At 44.5% G+C, this 18,405-nt stretch overlaps 2 protein-coding genes across 2 annotated transcripts in view; one reads left to right on the top strand and one right to left on the bottom strand.

The window, feature by feature from the left end:
• LOC137901198 (alpha-2-macroglobulin-like protein 1) overlaps positions 1–10,600 on the top strand; it is a 29,787-nt gene extending 19,187 nt beyond the window's left edge. Inside the window, 11 exon segments of the mRNA XM_068745207.1 lie at positions 1,358–1,439; positions 2,515–2,671; positions 5,625–5,699; positions 5,873–6,035; positions 7,025–7,221; positions 7,307–7,522; positions 8,324–8,436; positions 9,116–9,206; positions 9,290–9,343; positions 9,657–9,762; positions 10,239–10,600. Coding sequence (XP_068601308.1) covers positions 1,358–1,439; positions 2,515–2,671; positions 5,625–5,699; positions 5,873–6,035; positions 7,025–7,221; positions 7,307–7,522; positions 8,324–8,436; positions 9,116–9,206; positions 9,290–9,343; positions 9,657–9,762; positions 10,239–10,330 — 1,346 coding nt within the window. The 3' untranslated portion in view covers positions 10,331–10,600.
• Positions 10,601–14,201: 3,601 nt separating this feature from the next.
• Positions 14,202–18,405, bottom strand: part of phldb1b (pleckstrin homology-like domain, family B, member 1b) — a 44,378-nt gene continuing 40,174 nt past the window's right edge. Inside the window, exons 21-23 of the mRNA XM_068745410.1 lie at positions 17,126–17,345; positions 15,356–15,441; positions 14,202–14,342 (exon numbers count right to left, since the gene is read on the bottom strand). Coding sequence (XP_068601511.1) covers positions 14,202–14,342; positions 15,356–15,441; positions 17,126–17,345 — 447 coding nt within the window. The remainder of the gene's footprint in view (positions 14,343–15,355; positions 15,442–17,125; positions 17,346–18,405) is intronic.

An 18,405-nucleotide genomic window follows, 5' to 3' on the forward strand; every position in this document is an offset into this window, starting at 1 on the left:
ATTGCCCAGGCTCCTCTTGAAATAAATCCTCAATCCTCCTTGGCATATCATACTGCTGCTCACAAATACTTCTGTCCTGAGTTTAGCCTCAACCACCTTTTCCCATAACTTCATCGTATAACTCATCAGCTTTATCCTAATATAGTTTCCACAACTCTGTATGTTTCCCTTCTTCTTGAAAATGGGCACCAGAACACTTCTCCTCCATTCCTCTGGCATCTTCTTCCCCTCTAAGATTGTATTAAACAACCCCGTTAAAAACTCTACAGCTACCTCTCCTAGACACTTCCATACCTCCACAGGTATGTAATCTGGTCCAACTGTCTTCCCATTCTTCATCCTCTTCATCGCCTTTCTAACTTCACTCTTGCTAATCTTTGTCACTTCCTGGTTCACAACAGGTGCCTCTACTACCCTTTGTTCTCTCTCATTTTCCTCATTCATTAACTCCTCTAAATGCTTCTTCCATCTTCCTACACACTACTGGCCTCAGTCAACACCTTCCCATCTATGTCTCTCTGTCTGGCCAGCCCGTACAGATCCTTCTCACCCAACCTCCTTTAAACTGCTCCGTCTACACAAGATGTCGTCCACCTGTGTGCTCCTCCCTCCACTCTTGTAGGTCACCCTATGTTCTAGTCTCTTCTGGAAAAAAGTATTAACTCCTGCCATTTCCATCCTTTTGGCAAAGTCCACCACGATCTGTCCTTCTATGTTCCTGAATACCAAACTTGTCCATCACTTCGTCATCTCCTCTATTTCCTTCAGCAACATGCCCATTGAGGTCTGCTCCAATCACGACTCTCTCACTGCTGGGGATGCTCTGAACCACTTCATCTAAGTCACTCCAGAACTTCTCCTTCTCCTCTAACTCACCTCCTACCTGTGGAGCGTAAGAACTTCTCCTTCTCCTCTAACTCACCTCCTACCTGTGGAACGTAAGAACTTCTCCTTCTCCTCTAACTCACCTCCTACCTGTGGAGCGTAAGAACTTCTCCTTCTCCTCTAACTCACCTCCTACCTGTGGAGCGTAAGAACTTCTCCTTCTCCTCTAACTCACCTCCTACCTGTGGAACGTAAGAACTTCTCCTTCTCCTCTAACTCACCTCCTACCTGTGGAACGTAAGAACTTCTCCTTCTCCTCTAACTCACCTCCTACCTGTGGAGCGAACCCACTAACAATATTCAACATGACACCCTCAATCTCCAGCTAAATCCTAAAGGTTTGAGTTGCTAAAACTCACACAAACGGCAGGATGACTGAGAATCTACATGTTAATACATGTTAACGAAGCTATCAGGTGTCTAGTTTAAACCTGTGTGTGTGTGTGTGTGTGTGTGTGTGTGTGTGATGTAGGGTATCAGAGGGAGCTCCTGTACAAGCGTACTGATGGTTCCTACAGCGCCTTTGGGAATCGCGATTCATCTGGACAATCCTGGTCAGTGAAATCCCCTCACAAATGTCACGAGTAATTTCTCCCCAGATGCAAATATTAATATCACAGTTATACATATTATGTCATCACATACAATACACAAAGGAAGAAACAAAGAAAAGTCGTGAGGATAAATAAATGCACCCTGGGTGAGCACATGGCTGCATGTTAATAAAGATTTGACCCTGGGGTGGGATTAATATGAGGGCTAATAATAATCCTTCCACCCATTTGTGTGAATGATTGTCTGTCTGTGTGGCCCTGCAATGAACTGGCGGCTCGTCTAGGGTGTACTCCGCCTCTCGCCCGTAGACGGCTGGGATAGGCTCCAGACCCGTGACCCGGTTATGGATGCAGCGGTTGAGAATATGGATGAACTTCTCTGAAACTTTCCACACACAGTAACAGAGTACGCACGTGTTCCTTGTGTTGGCTTTAGTTACTCACCTGTCACTAAACCTTTAAACGTGTGCATGTTTTAACAGAAGCGCCATCGTGAACAACAGATGCTTGTGTAACTCTGGTGTTGCATCAGTGGTCAGAGAACAGCTTCGATGTGGAGTTGAATATTTTCACACTTCATTTAAGGGGAGAATAAAACGTGACGATACAGTGGGAGGTCTTTGGCAGCACCAGGCATCTAATGATTTTCTTTCTGGGGAACCTGCCACATAATATTAATATTTGCATTTAACGGGCTTAAAGCGCATCGCCTGGGGCCAAACAAACCCCTCTGCTGTTTGGAAGGCTTCTGCGCCGTTTGGCAGTTTGAGAGTGTGTGTGGGTGTGTGTTTGTGTTTGGGAGAAAGTAGGGCTCAAGTATTTAGTTCCATTAAAGCCTAAAGGGGAGAGTCTTCCACATCAATTCAAATAGTTTATAATTTGGGAACTCGAGAGTTTAGAAGTAGCCATACATCCTGCACTTCATGATACTGTATATTATCCAGATTGTACAGCTGATATTTAATGTTATTCCTGGTTCAGGTGCAGCTCATAGGAACAAAACAGGGTTAGTGGAAGGAGGAAGCCGGGATTCCTGGTTATCAGCCTTGCGTGTGTTTTCTGTGTTACTTCCAAGGCTGACTGCTTTTGTGCTGAAGTCGTTTCACGCGGCGAAGCCGTTCATCTTTGTGGACAACAAACACATTGACCATGCCAAGAGTTGGCTGTACGAACGGCAGCTGAAGGATGGGTGCTTCGAATCAGTGGGGAAGCTCTTCCACAATGAGCTTAAGGTAATGTCATGGTTTTTGAATGTGGCCATCCGAAGGTTTTTGGTTGGCCAGCATTACGACTGAAGTATGAATCAAGATTTATTAGCATGTTTATAAAATGTCTTCATGGGTACATTATAGCAGCTACAGCAGACATGGGCAAACTAAAGCCTGGGGGCCATATACGGCCCGTTAGGATTTATAATACGGCCGGTCGAACTTGTCCAAATAATATCATTAAATAAAATGTTATTATAAACCTCATTCATTTTACCTTTTTCCCTGTAATGCTGCCTGTAAAAGGCCAAATCCTTTAATGTAATGGCTTTTACATGTCATTTATATTAGTTCACACAAACACTCCAGCCAGGCCCGGCCCCTCTGTCAAATTTTAGAACCCATTGTGGCCCGCGAGTCAAAAAGTTTTCCCACCCATGCCCTATACCAGGGGTCGGAACCTATGGCTCGCGAGCCATATATGGCTCTTTTGATGATCGCATATGGCTGCGCTCAGATTTAAAAAAAAATATATATATATATATATTTTTTTTTTTTTACTCGCCTTGCCCGTGCTGACCCCAGCTGGTTTCCGCGCCCAGGTCGTGTGTTGTGTTTTTTGTTGTAAGTAACTTGTTCACTTGTGTCTGGATCTTATGTTCCGTTTTCTTTGCGGCACCAGCCAGTCGCCGCCTGTTAGTAGAGCTTGTGTTGCAGGGGCATTTTGCACGGCTGGCATTTTATTGTGAAAAGTCAAAGAGCGGAAGCACGCTGTCACGGTTACGCCCTGAGCCTGGGCTGCCACTTTAAAAGTAGGCCGTCATCCCGCCATTAGGGGTGGGCGTGGCCAGCTGTGTGCACGGTGGCAAGAGTGGACTTTGTTTGGCTCCACCTTAATTCCAGATTACTAGCTATTTTAATGTATTTTTACCTGGGACCTTCTTTTGGAATAAATGTATGAAAAAGACGGGGCCCTGCGTTTGCTTCAAGAGGGCAACACTTGCTTTTTTGTTTTCTCTCGGCTGTGTATTATCGTTGGGCTCCAGCCGCCCCTCGTCCTGTGTGCAGCGCCAGGTGTAAATGATAAATTCAACCATCGCACTGTCTGTTCTCTGCTTTCTGGGGTCCGCTCACGTTAGTCCGTAACGTTCAGAGGCTTATTATGCTAGTTTTATTACCTGCTTACCGCTTATACTGACATTTAGTTGAATTCACTTTTAAAATATATTATATGGCTCTCACTGAAATAAATGTCCAAATATTTTGCTTTCATGGCTCTTTTAGTCAAAAAGGTTCCCGACCCCTGCCCTATACCCTGGCGTACTCCTACTGTGGAGCTGTCCGTGGTGCTGAAACACGCCTCTTTTGTTTTGTTGTGTGGGGGGGAAGCGTTGTTTCAGGGGGCCCTCCAAAACAAAGCGGCGCGTTTCAGCACCACGGACAGCTCCACAGTAGGACTACGCCAGGGTATAGGGCAGACATGGGCAAACTAAGGCCCGGGGGCCATATACGCCCCGCTGAACTTGTCCAAATAATATCATTAAATAAAATTTTATGATAAACCTCATTCATTTTACCTTTTTCCCTGTAATGCTGCCTGTAAAAGGCCAAATCCTTTCATGTAATGGCTTTTACATGTCATTTATATTAGTTCACACAAACACTCCAGCCTGGCCCGGCCCCGCTGTCAAATTTTAGAACCCATTGTGGCCCGCAAGTCAAAAAGTTTGCCCACCCCTGAGCTACAGCCTCTGACACGTCCAAAAGTTGTGAGGAGACTGACGTCTGTTTTCAACACAGCCAGAGAAAGTGACAGCACGGATGCCGTTACCTTGCGATATTTATATGTGTACTGTTACAGTCCATGAGCCCAGTCACAAGGCTGTCCCCTCCCTGGGTTGTCTCAGCCCCACCCCCTCATGTTGTAATCACCTTCAGTCACACAGAAGGGCACAGATTCCACCCAATGTTTAAAAGTAACCCTTTTCTACCTAAAACTCTTCAGGTAACCAACACCGCAGGTGTCACAGGTTAACATCCAGAATGGGCTTGAAAGTACAGTAGTAGTAGTATTTGGATTGAGTTTGAAAAACAAACAGTTTGACAAACATCTAGTTCAGTAAAAATGAAGAGATCAAACTGAATAATAATATTAGTGTGGCACAGTGGTGCAGTGGATAGTGCAGTTGCCTCACAGCAAGAAGGTCCTTGATTTGAGTCCAACTGGGGCCTTTCAGTGCTGAGTTTGTGCGTTCTCCCAGTGTCTGCGTTGGTTCTCTCCGGGTTCTCCAGCTTCCTCCCACCGCCAAAAACATGCAGCCTCGGTGAACTGGTCACTCCAAGTGGTCCATTGGTCCATCTATGTTGCCCTGCAATAACCTGGCAACTTGTCCAGGGTGTACCCGGCCTCCGTCCATAGTCAGCTGGGATAGACTCCAGTGTGACCCGGATGAAGACGAGAAATTACTGATTGTCTACAAATAAATGAATGAGTGAATTAATAATAGATGCAGATAGATTTAAAATAAATTGTAGAACAATTACTATTAATGTGTGATTAAACAGTCAGTCACTTTTCAGTTTCAATGTGAACAGAAATCTTTTCTTATTTGTAAATATTTATGGAACGTAGCCATAGGGACATGTGGGGCTCCTAGTCCACTGCGCTAACCTCGGGACTAAATGTGGTCCAAGGTCCCCACCATCCTACCAGCCCACCCCCAACACGGCTGTAAAGTGTTTAGTATCCTGGATGAGGGCAGAAGTAATAAACTGATCTGTGCTCAGTGGTTCTGTATTCTGTGTACCAGTGTCAAACTTGACCCAGTATCGGGCTTGCTGGATTGGCACAAATCGCCACCAGGGCACATGATGTCGTAAAATCTGCTTGCATGAAAACCACGAACAGCTGGAGACTGAACATCTCCGACATGAAGGTGGAGCTACTCTCTGATTGGTCCTGCTGTGTTTCAAACAGGGAGGAGTCAATGACAAACTGTCCCTGACTGCTTACATCACAGCTGCCCTGCTGGAGGTGGATGACAGTCTTAATGTGAGTCTGAATCACTCTCCTCCCCCTCAGACTCAATCCGTTAGTGTGATGTCATCATGAGCTTATTTTGGGTCATGTCTACCATCATTCTATAAAGATGAAAGCCATTTTTCTTATTGCTAATAATAGCTATTCCACCTGTTCAGTCTGACTGTGTCTCTATTCCATATCAGGATATCATTGATGATAGCCTGAGCTGTCTTAAGAAGGCAATAAACAGCAAGCTGGACAACCTGTACCTCACCGCCCTGTTGTCCTACACCTTCACCCTGGCTAAAGATGAGTCGATCAGGAAAAAACTCCTTACGGACCTGGACCAGCAGTCTATCACCGAGGGTGAGACGCCAGTACCTGTTTTTACTCAGATGTCTTCACTGCTGTCGTTCGAGTCTAGTAGTTGAAGTAGTGAAAAACACGAAGTGTTGGTGTTTTTCAACGTGCCGTGGACTGAACGAGTCCAGGTGAAGGTGACGACTGGTCCAGACTGGGTTCTGAAGGTGAAGCTTAACCTCAGTATAATATTTTTTGGAACGTTTGAGATTCACCCCAGCCATACTTGGGTGCACCTCAACAAAACAGCTCACCTGAGGGTGGGGGGACAATGACCCTTTACCTTCTGAAGGTGAATGACACTTGAGGAGTCTCATTGTCCTGGTGGCATCGGTCCTTTGTATGTTCTCCGCTCCAACAGGAGTATAAGTACCTGGACTCTCTACCTCTCTTGGATGAGAGGTGAAACATCTTCAATCAAACTTTAACAAGTCCAGCTGAGTCTTTGTTTTTTGCTCTTCATGATTTATGAGGCTGTGCCTAATCTGAGACACAAGCTGTAGATAACAGGTGCACAAAAGACAAGTCAGATGTGCTTCATTCCTGTGTGTGCAATCACATTTCATTTCTGGCTTGTTACCTGAAGCCTGTGGCTTTATTGGTTATCTGTCAGCCTATGCTGAAAGCATAATATCCATGTCATGTTTGTGTCTAATGAAACTGAATTAATTTACTGTAAACATTGAAAGTCTGAATCCAGAGGCCTCAACTAGATACCAGAGTGTTGGTAGACCCATGAAAGTATGTCAGCTGTATATGGTGGACACAAATTAAATGAGGATTACACACAGTGGGGAGTCACCCATTCATGTTTAACAAAAAAAACATTTATTGTGCTACTTTTTATATGTCATTCCATGTTGAAGTCAACATCTCTTCTCCTGCAGCGAAACACCACTTTCATTATGACGACACAAAAGAGCTTAAAACATCGTAAAAACTGAAATGTTAACGTGTTTTATCTGATGGAACTATTCCATTGATCTGATTGGCAGATGGAACCCGACACTGGAAGATAACAGGGGCTTCTGGCACAGGCCTGGATTCCCTGGAGGTGGAGACAACCGCCTATGTGCTGCTGTCAATCCTCTCCGGCCCATCCATCTCTGGCTTTGATCTGGGTTACGCGTCTGGCATCGTCCGCTGGCTTATCCAGCAGCAGAACTCGTATGGTGGCTACTCCACAACGCAGGTGGGACGGACCTCACAGGCAGGTTCATGGGAACCTTTCAACCTCACTAATTCTTCATGACTGTTTTAACCCCTCTGTTCTTCAGGACACTGTGATAGCCCTCCAGGCTCTGGCTAAGTATAGTTCTGTCACCTACAAGAAGGTGGGCAGCACGGTTGTGACAGTGGCATCCTCAGGAGGCCTGAAGCAAACTTTCACAGTGGATCAGACCAACAGGCTGCTGTACCAGGAGGAACAGCTGAGCAAAGTCCCTGGAGTCTACACCATCAGTGCCACGGGCAAGGGCTGTGTGCTGGTACAGGTAGGACAAGTAGTAAACCTAAAGACTAAATGCACCTTAAAAGTGCCATATTTGCCAGACCATAAGTCACACTTTATTTTCATAGTTTGCTACTGACCTCAACTGGGGATATTGTTGGGCGGTGGGAAGAATACTTACCCGTTACCATGTCTTCTATGAAGGATGCAGAACTGAAGTCACTGAGGTGGCTGTCAAGTTATTCGGTGGCTAGGCATTGGGGTGGATGAGATTCACTCTGATTTACTGGTCAATCTACGGTATGTTCCTGCCCTCACCTATGGCCATGAGCTTTGGGTATCTGCTGCTCCTCCACACCGAGAGGAGTCAGCTGCGGTGCCTGGGGCATCTATTTCGGATGCCTCCTGGACGCCTCCTTGGGGAGGTGTTCCGGGCATGTCCCACTGGGAGGAGGCCTCGGGGAAGACCTAGGAGACTCTGGTGAGACTATGTCTCTCGGATGGCATGGTAACGCCTCGGGATCCTGGAAGTGCTGGCAGTGGTGTCTGGGGCAAGGGAAGTCTGGATATCCCTGTTGAGACTGTTGCCTCCGCAACCCGGAGTTCTGCCTCTGTCATCACTCTAATAATAATGATCATTATTAATAAGCCTCATGCATTGGTCAAAGAAGTCATTTCTAAGTCATTTGACTATGTTTGAACCAACAGGATTAAGATGGAGCTGATCCAGACTGCAGAGGGTCTCAGCTCTACTTTTTACAGCGCCGCTCCATGTAACATCGTTTTCCGTGTGGCTTCCCAATGTTGAGAGTACAGCTAATGAGTGACGGCCTTCTTTCCACAGATCTCCCTGCATTACAACATTCCTCCTCCTCCTGACTTCACTACGTTCTACATCTCCACCAAGGTTCAGTGTAACATCAAAAGACTTCACATCAACCTCTTCGTTACCGTTAGGTACGCACACAGGAGAAACTGTATCATGCTTATCTCTGAGTCTGAAGGAGAAAGGAAACAATAAATCACAAAGAGCAAAAACAAATAATCAACTGGACTTGTTTATGTTTGATTGAAGACGTTTCACCTCTCTTCCAAAAGGCTTCCTCTGTTCTAAATCACTGATAGCTCCGATAGAAGCCAATTTGTACATGGAAGAGGTGGAAAGCAGGGACTATGTGGATGACACCTGGGTAAAACATCTGGTGGACCAAGTGGACCCCAAAATACGGAGACTCAGAGATGCGGAAAATCCACAACCCCAGCCACACCTAAAACAGCTCACCTGAGGGTGGGGGACAATGACCCTTGACCTTTTGCCTGCTAATGTTTTCTGAGGGGTCTTTTTATCGTGGTGGGTTCGGTCCTTTGTTTTCTGCTCCAACAGGAGTATAAATATCTGGACTATCTACCGGTCATTTAGAACTGAAGAAGCCTCTTGGATGAGAGGGAGAAACGTCTTCAATGAAACTTGAACAAGTCAAGTTGATCCTTTGCTTTTGCTGTTCATCATTTACCTCGAACTGGACAGAAAAGGAGAGAAAGGAGACATGCTTCTCACGTGATTGGGGTTTCATGGATCCAGCTCACTCATGTCCAGCCTGATTCACCAGATGATGCTCACTGTCTGTGTGCTCAGGTACCAGGGCAGGAGGACTGAAACCAACATGGTGATCATCGAGATCAAGCTGCTGTCTGGATACATTTTCGTAGAGGGGTCACTGAAGCAGGTCAGTCAACACTGCTTCAGTGCCATCTTGTTTTGTGGCTCCTGCTGCCTGTCTGACGAGCGTCGATGCTTTCTCAGCAGGAGAACGTGAAGCAAGTGGACGTCATCGACGGATTCATTATCATCTACTTGGAAGAGGTAGACCGACACATACTGTGTTAAATGATAGGGACTGTTTAAAACAACAGTACGACCTTAAGAAGCTAACCACAGCAACCATGCTAACAAAAGAAACACGTGTTGTACATTAATGGCTTAAAAATATATTTCTTTTCATTTAATCATCATTTTTTGCAGCATGCATGTAAGTGTTTTTGTGTACATTTAAGATACAATCAAATACATGACAACACTTGGAGAGCACAAACCTTCAGGGCTGACTAGTCCCAGCTAAAAACAACTGTCCCACGACTTTGTGTATTATAAAAATGTGTTTGTGTGATGGCTGCAGCTGAAGAGGGGCATCGCGAAGACATACAGCGTGACGCTGGTGGAGGATCAGCCTGTCAAGAACCTGAAACCAGCCACTGTCAAGGTCTACGATTACTACAAGACCAGTAAGACTTTGATTGATTTCTTCTGATTACTAATCTTTATTGCAAACACATGGAAGGGCTTGATCATGTTTACATGTACAAGCCCTTTTTGTACATCTAGTTTTTTGGGTGTTTTTTTTTTTTTTGCCAAATCACTAATCTGTTCAGCCTGTGTAAAGTTTGTATTATCATAAGCCAATTCATTTGTTCATGCAGTATTAAGACATTTCTTCATATGGTCTATTAGTCAAATATTGTGCGATGTTTTTTATAAAAAATCTAAACCGAAGATTAAGTCCTTTAATTATGACAAACAATTGTTTTCAACATATTAGCGCTATGCATGTTTTGTTGCTACATAGGAAAGGAGTAATTTTAGTTTGAGGTACCTACATCTATGAATAATCAAGATGGTTTTGTAAAATTAAGAGACTGTTTTTTGGGGGTGCTCTTTTATTAGGATGTTTACGGTATATCTGATATTTTCCTGTTTGCAGGTGATAAAGCCGTCACTAAATACACCTCCGCCTGTGTAAAGAGTAAGTCACATTTTCAGTACACTAAAAATGTAATTAGCGATGACCACTAAACATTTAGTCATCTACTACTACTACTGCAGTTTCGGCCCTGTTCCCTGGCAGTCCCTTCCTCAGCATCCTTGTACCGATATAGTCCCTGTCTCTCCTCTGGACATGTCCAAACCATCGAAGTCTAGTCTCTCTGACCTTATCTCCAAAACGTCTAACCAAACAGAAACAACTTTCTGATCCACCTCATCCACAAACTGCAAGCAGTAAGGGTGGGTAGGGTACAACCACATTCCCTGTACTCGCCATCAATACTGAGGTGCCACAGGGATGTGTGCTGAGATCTTTCCTGTACATCCTCTACGCACCAATGATTGCCTCAGCATCTCACCCACCACATCATATCTCATATACTCAGACGATACAGCCATCCTTGCACGTCTCTCAGGTAACAAATCCACAGTGGACTATCACAGCACAATCACTCATTTCACCAAGTGGGAATGAGCTGCTTGGCGGCGGTTAGGGCAATTGTGCTTTTCTAGCTCACTCAAATTCAGCAACAAGTTCTTGTCTCATAGACATTCGAGCCACTCGTGAAATGTGTTCAGGAGTTTGTGTTAAAGTGTAAAATCTGACACTGATGAAGGAACGGATTTGACTGCAATGGGCTCGTCTTCCTCAGCCAACCTAAATAAGCAATTGTCTTTCTTTTCCAGGTGTGGTCGGAAAGGAGAACGAACTGGTACATGTTGTACCTACAAGAGGGGTACTTGTTAAACCGACAAGACGTGTTCAACCTACAAGGGTACCTGTTAAACCATGACGGGGTTGATGTCGGCAAGCAGCACGGAGGGGGTGGAGGAAAGTCTTGAACACGCACAGCTAGTTGTGAAAAAAATAAAAAAATAAAAAAATCTCATAATAATTAATCTTAGATTCTGTGTAGATTTAGAAACCACAAGAGCACCAATAGTTCTACTGCTAATTCCCAACACTGGAACCTTAGAACAGCAGACAATTTCTGAAACGGCTGTTTTAAGAGCTTTATAACGTCATATATAAAAGAAGCACGAGGCACAGAGTACCAGCGACAGTCTGAATGCTGATTGTGATTGAGTGTGAAATAGGATGTGTTCAGAAAACATCAGTGATGCTGACTTCTGTGTGCATGTTTCTACCGCATGACATGAGTAATTAAAAACTAGGCTGATAAATCGCTGCCGTACAATTTGAAATGTGATTCATAATAAAGTTTCTAAAATCACGAAAGTAAAAATTGTATTTCTTTCCGTACAATAAGATAAATTCATTCGAGCATCCTCTTTATAGATTTTAGGTTCATCTCTTTCCAACACAGATCACAATAATGCATGAAGCACCTATCAACACACATGCAGAGAAAAGTAAAGGCAGAATATATTAAAGTCTTTTCAAGTAACTGCATCTCAGACACCACAGCAATAAACCATTATTGCACCCACACATGCTCTTAATTTTTGCTTCACCTCTCTGAGTCACAACCTGGTGATCGACACCTGAAAAGACCCAAGAAGAGTCTTAAAGCTGAATTTTTCTGCATCCTCAGGCCAAAGAGGGACGCTTGTGTTAGTGCCCCCGAGTGGTTGAAGGAAGTTAGCATTGAGTAAATAGGTGTTGATATCACCGTACGTTTATCCCCAGGGTGAAAATTGTTTATATCAAACTAAACAGTTGTTCTGAAACATGACGAATGTTTTGGAAATGAGGTTCCATTTGTGCCTCTCTTTTTTCCACTGCATGTCTGGTTAAGATTGAAGCCAGCACACCTTTCTGGGTTGGACTTTGGCGATGATCCAGGGGGGCACCCTTTTCCAACTCCACCCACCACTCGAGTTGGTGCCCTCTGAGGATCCACCAAATGAATAAAAAAAAACCCAATGAGCTTAGTCATAATGACATGATAGAACCCTCCCACATGACCATGTAAAATGCATCTGGGTAATTTTGTCAGGCTGCACCAGCCCATTGAGTAGGTTCAGACTTAAGACGGTCCCCTTAACCCGCTAAACCCCGGGCAGACATTGATGAAGATGACTGGTTTTCTGCAGCCTTTAATAAAGCTCAGCCTTGAGAATGCTAGAGAACATTTCCTTCCCGGTGAATCTCCTGAAATACTGTTGGAGCTTGTTCTCTCAATTCTAGCCAGAAGCCGGAACAAGTAGAAAAAAAACGAGAAAAACCATCATAACGTCTCATTTTGATGCATCCATCAAACTTCCGCTTGCAAGCAGGAAGCACTTCAAAATAAAAGCGATATAAAGGAAATTGCGACAATACAAAAATATGAAATGGTCAAGTGTTAAACATAAAACACCGACCTCAGTGAGAGTCATTTAGTGTCCACTCTGATCCCAGGGGGGGTTGAATCGCTAACTATTCCTTTCGTAGCTTCGTTTATCATTTTGGCCCTGTATTTTCAGAATCACTGCTTTATTTTTAATTTTAATTTACAGATTTCCCTATTTCCACATTACGCCGTACTGCTGAAAAACCAGATTTCCACGTACAGAAATACTGGAAAAGCGTATTGGTTGACATCGTCAGTCATCATAGCATGACAGAGTGGCAAATAAATCTGAACTAATGATTTTAAGAATTATTTCATAAAGTATTATACCTGTAGCTTTACCTGGAGAAAAATCTACTTGATAAATTTTCCACGTTTCTAAAAACTAACATTACCATACAGGGGTGTCTGAACACAGAGCGGACCCCGACTCTCATGCTCTGTTAATCTTAGCACAAAAACTGGAAGCAGATTACCACATGAGAGGAGGAAAGGCTAGCCTGGTTCTAACGGGAGATAAAAATAATCTGCCAACAATTCATACAATGAAAATATTAAGAACCGACTAGCTAACTACGCTAGCTTCTGGCCTTAATGCTAAGATAACTAGTGTGTTTGACTGCATGTTTAGGAACAAGGCATAGCATCAACCCTGCAATCTAACTTCTGATAAGCACACTGCTAGGCGCGGCTCAGTGAACCAGATTAATGACGGGAAGCATGACGACTGGAAGCACAAGTACAAGTCGTTCCAGCACAAATCTCCCTGCTGATTGTCATATTCATTGCCTTTTGAAGATTTGTTTGGATTAAATTATGAATAATATATCTGCTTTAATTAAACAGTCATCCATACATTGGAATTTCATTTGATTTAAGGGCGCTAGCAAGCCAAGCCGTTTCCTATATTTCTATGAAGCCAACTACTTCCTGCTACAACAAAAACATAAGAGCATCATCTGCACATCTAACGGTGCCAATAGGTGAGCAGGAACATTTAGCAAAGGGACCAATCAACGTGATGCGTCTCGCTGTTTTTACTGATTGACCGATGCTGTGCAGACAGCCTGTGTGACATCATTTCCTGGGGAACCATAGAACTGCAGTAAAGTCCTGAGCCGTCGTCGGGCAGAGTGCCTTTGGTGTGTGTAGTATCATGACCCTGGAGTGTCCAGTCATCTCCAGTCCCGCCGCCGACTCACTATTTAACCCAGTATTATTAAGTTAACCCTTTAACCCTTTAAACTCTGTCTAAGCGGAACAACCTCATGATTGAACACTCAAACAAAAACCTTGGCATTTCGTCATTTGGCAATTCTCCAAGTTAAAAAAAAAAAAAAAAAAAGGAAACAAACAAATACAAAAGTAACTACAAGATCTACATTTGTTGGTATACAAAAGCATTTTCAAATTATTATAGTTGGGTTTATATACAGTGTGACTGTCCCTTTATCTATCTAGACAGAATTAACAGAGAAAATGATGTGATGAAATCAACAGTCCGAGTGATGTTGAAACAAGGCGTAGTGTCACTGGAAACGGCCCGTCCAGTCTTGGATGAAGATTAACCCTGCCGTGTTAATCTGCTCATCACGCGCACAAGGTCAGTTCATGAACTGAGTGTATCCCTCTGCTCCAGTGACGATCACATCCATCCAGATCCTCATGGCCTCTGCTGAGGACGCCACCATATAGTAGAGCCGGTCGTGGGTCTTTACACAGAATGTCAGGGAAGGGTTCGGGCTCTGCAGTTCAAAGAAACAGACAAAGCCAGAACCACATCAAGGCCTGATCCACCTCCACAGGCGAAATGACGAGGCAATTAACCCGAGTGGCTGAAAGAAGAAGCTAAAAGTGCCCCTTTTTTTGCACGTTTATTTAGCTTGAGCGTCCAATAAATAAATGTCTGTTAACAACCAAGAACGACTTGAGCCTTGATGAAAAGTCAGAGGGAGTAACATGTATTTTTTACCTTTTATGAACCCCCCATGCTCAGTTATAAACCGCTTTCCACACACTTTTGTATTTTAACACAGTAACAGTAGCTGCGGCTCTTTGTGGTTTCCGAACGCAGATCGTGTTCAATGTAGCGGTACCGTATTTTATATGCTGCAATACTGTTTATGTGTCATAATGGTGGTTCAGTTCAGTTGGTGGAACGGGTCGTCCAGTGATCGATAGGACAGTGCTGACTGTCCACATGTCAAAGTGTCCTGGGGTAAGACGATGAACCCCAAGTTGCTCCAAGTGGGCTTGGCAGCAGTCGCCCACTGGAGTGAATGGGTGAATGTGAGGCCTAATTGTAAAGCGCTTCGGGTAGGTTTAAAAAGTGATACACAAGTGCAGTCCATTTACGTGTTTTTATTTTCATTACTATCTTTTGAATGTTTCATTTTTCTTTGGCTAGAATATGCTTATTTGCTCAATAAAATAATGGATTTTTATTTTTTACACAACATAGCGGAAAATCCGTGATATTTGAATACATATGTTCAGCAAGAAAATCCGCGATACTGTGAATCTGTGGGAAGTGAGGGACGACTGTATATGGCAACCTGTAAGGGAGGGGTGTCCCGACCTGGGGGGGGGGGGGGGTCTTGTCTTACTGTTCTGCTACTTGTTCTCTAACTGAAATCACTAGGAACACTAGGATCACTGGGATGACACAGATTTGGCGGAATAAAAAGATGAAAAATATTAAGTGAACATGCTTCATGGAGGATTCGCCAGCAGAGACGAGCAGAAACATGAAGTGTACCTTGGTGGCACTGCGGAGGTGATCGTAGTAGACCTCCTCTATCGCCTGAAAGTAGATCACGCCCTTCAGTTTGGTCTCATGTTTGTCTGTGGGAGGGAAGATAAAGGGTTCATTAAAAAAAAACTTCACGCTTTGACATGACAGACTTTCTGCCCCAGCGAAGCCAAGAAGCATCACTCCAGAATAAAGATGCTTGACAGTTAGAAAACCAAAACCAAAATCAAACTTTGATCACAACAATTACAGGTTTGAGATGATGGGTGACAAAAGACAACCACAGCACTTTTTCCTCTGTTTTAAAACCAACAGGCCTCTAATTCTATTTTTCACACTTGACTGCTTTGTTACAGCACTCTTGTATATGGTTGCAGTTTGTTTCATCAGCCACTGCAGAACTGCAGTCAGGAACCGGTGGGGAACTCGGCAGCCCTCTGCACCTCCAGGCACAAACACTCCACCAGCTAACTTGGGTAGAAGAGCTGCGCTTCATTTCGAGGAATAACACTTTCCATTTCAATATGCAGCTATTATCGCATAATGACCTCTTTAACATTCAAACAGCCCGTCATCTGCATCTCATCAGCCTGCATGGTAATGAGCAGAGCTCCGCTGCTGGTTGAGGTTGATTAAATTAGTTGTGCTTACGACTGTTGCTCGTCACCTCTCCTCTTTCCCGTTCAAGGTCGGGAGACGAGGACAGGAGATGCATCTCAATCAGGCAAAGAGGAGCGACGCTGAACATGATAAGTACCATCAGACTAATCTCACTGCACCTCCTCCCTTTCAACAAGGTATGCTTCAAGCACAACCGTCTGAGGACTTCAAAGGCCTGACAGCAAGTCAGCGTCCTTGAGCCCACAACACCCAATCAAATTACACCGCTACACGCCACATGTACGGCTGCTCAAGGTCCGGAGGACACGTATTCTGTCTGGCAGTCATCCCCGGCAAGAAGCTCTGCTGCTTTACATGTGAAAAGAATTTAACCAGCTGTGACCGCTGCCATTTACATATAGATAATATAATGCAATGATAACACAGTGTGTCCCACTGACCCCACAGTAGCACTCTATGAGCGTGGATCCACTCCATTCTGTGTGTGCGGACCATTTGAGCACACACATAATGGACTGAATTCATGAACTTCACCTTAATGAAACAGAACAGATGAAAACGCTTTCAGCTTACAGGCTATGCTAACCGTTGTAGCTCACGCGCTATATTAATGCTTTTAGCCAAGAGGCTATGCTGGGGGTCGGCAACCTAAGACAAGTGTGTCATGGCTAGCACGCGAGGGCATTTATTTTGGCACACATATATTGTATTTTATTAAATTTAACACCTGGCAAGAAATAGAGCACACTAAACGTTGTTAAATTATATTAATTATGGCAACCCCTAATGGGACAAGCTACAGTAGTAATAGCAGTAGTAGTAACTGTTTAACATGTAGTGTAAATCATTATGCTGTCAGTGCGCAGATGTGATCGTGCACGTCCTTGATTGAGCGCGTCACCGCCTGGCTCTTCGAAGTTCAGTCGGCTAGCTTAGCAGCTGTGTTAGCATTGCTAACACAGTAAACCGAGCTCCAACATATTTGGACAAGGGAGCATGGATTTATTTGGAGAGTCATGTTCGGATGTGAGTTTACGGCCAGGATAAAATATACCGTTGGGTCCAGTGCTTCAACCTCTAACTGACTTCAGATTGAAAACCATTCCAGTAATGACTCTGATCCAGAACCAGAACTGTGGTCTGAATGGTGCTTACCAATGTAGTAAGAGAAGGTCCTTTTGAGGCGGTCAAAGACAAACCAGCGTTTCTTCCAGGACTTGATCTTGCCTCCCATCTTCACCAGGTAGCCCTTGCACATTTTGTCTGTGAGGATGACCTGGTAGCAGGTGTCCACGCTGTGGCCCGACAACTCCACATGGGATCGCAGATTGAACTCCTCCTTCCGAATGGGCAGGTAGCGAGTCATCGGACGGGCCTGGACACAGACAGGAGATACAGTGAAGCAAAAGAGTTTGCCTGTCTGCACTGCAGAGGTTGTCCCACTTTCATCATAGGTACACTTCAACTGTCTGTCAATGTGTTATTATTATAATGATGCAGAAAATAAATATTTGGTCAATAGGAAAAGCTCAAATCAATACTTTATAATGTATTCTCGGTTGGCAGTGACAGAGGTCAAACGTTTCCTGTAGTTCTTGAGAAGGTTTTTGTGCTGTAGCTGGTATTCTGAACCACTTTTCCAAGCAGATCTTCTCTAGAGCTGTAATGTTTTGGGAGTGTTGCTGGGCAACATGGACTTTCAACTCCCTCCACAGATTTTCCATTGGGTTGAGGTCTGGGGACTTCCTCGGCCGCTCCGGGACCTTGACAGGCTTCTTACGGAGCATCTCCTTCATTGCCCGGGCGGAGTGTTTGTAATCATTCTCATGCTGGAAGGACCCAGCCACGTTTCATCTTCAAAGCTCCCACAGATTGGACTTTTTTGCCCCAAATCTCACGATACGTGGCCCCATTCATCCTGTCCTCAATACGGATCCGTCGTCCTGTTTCCACACCCATGCAATTACAGACCTCTCATCTTTTTAAGTGGGATAACCTGCGCAATCGGTGGCTGCCACTGTAAGCAGCTAAAGGGTGGCCATCAGCGGTAAGTAAAGGTACCGTAATTGCTGAACTATTATGCGCACCTGTGAAAAAGCCGCACCCACTGAATTAAAAAAAATAAATATTTTGTACTAAAATAAGCCGCACATATTCGTAAGCCGCAAGTGCATTGAGACAAATGATGTTTAACGGAACACGGCTCGTAACGATATCCGCAGCAGGTCTTCAAGGTGAACAGCGTCTGGCATGTTAGATCAAGGTAGCTGTAAGGGAAGTCGGCTAATCAGATCCGTAACTTCGGGATAAGGATTGGCTCTAAGGGCTGGGTCGGTCGGGCTGGGGTGCGAAGCGGGGCTGGGCTCGAGCCGCGGCTGGGAGAGCAGTCGCCCTCCCCTCTCCGCCCGTCGGAGGCTGCGCGGCGCGCGCGCCCG

The sequence above is a fragment of the Brachionichthys hirsutus genome, chromosome 11, assembly GCF_040956055.1.
Source record: "Brachionichthys hirsutus isolate HB-005 chromosome 11, CSIRO-AGI_Bhir_v1, whole genome shotgun sequence".
Classification (NCBI taxonomy): domain Eukaryota; kingdom Metazoa; phylum Chordata; class Actinopteri; order Lophiiformes; family Brachionichthyidae; genus Brachionichthys; species Brachionichthys hirsutus.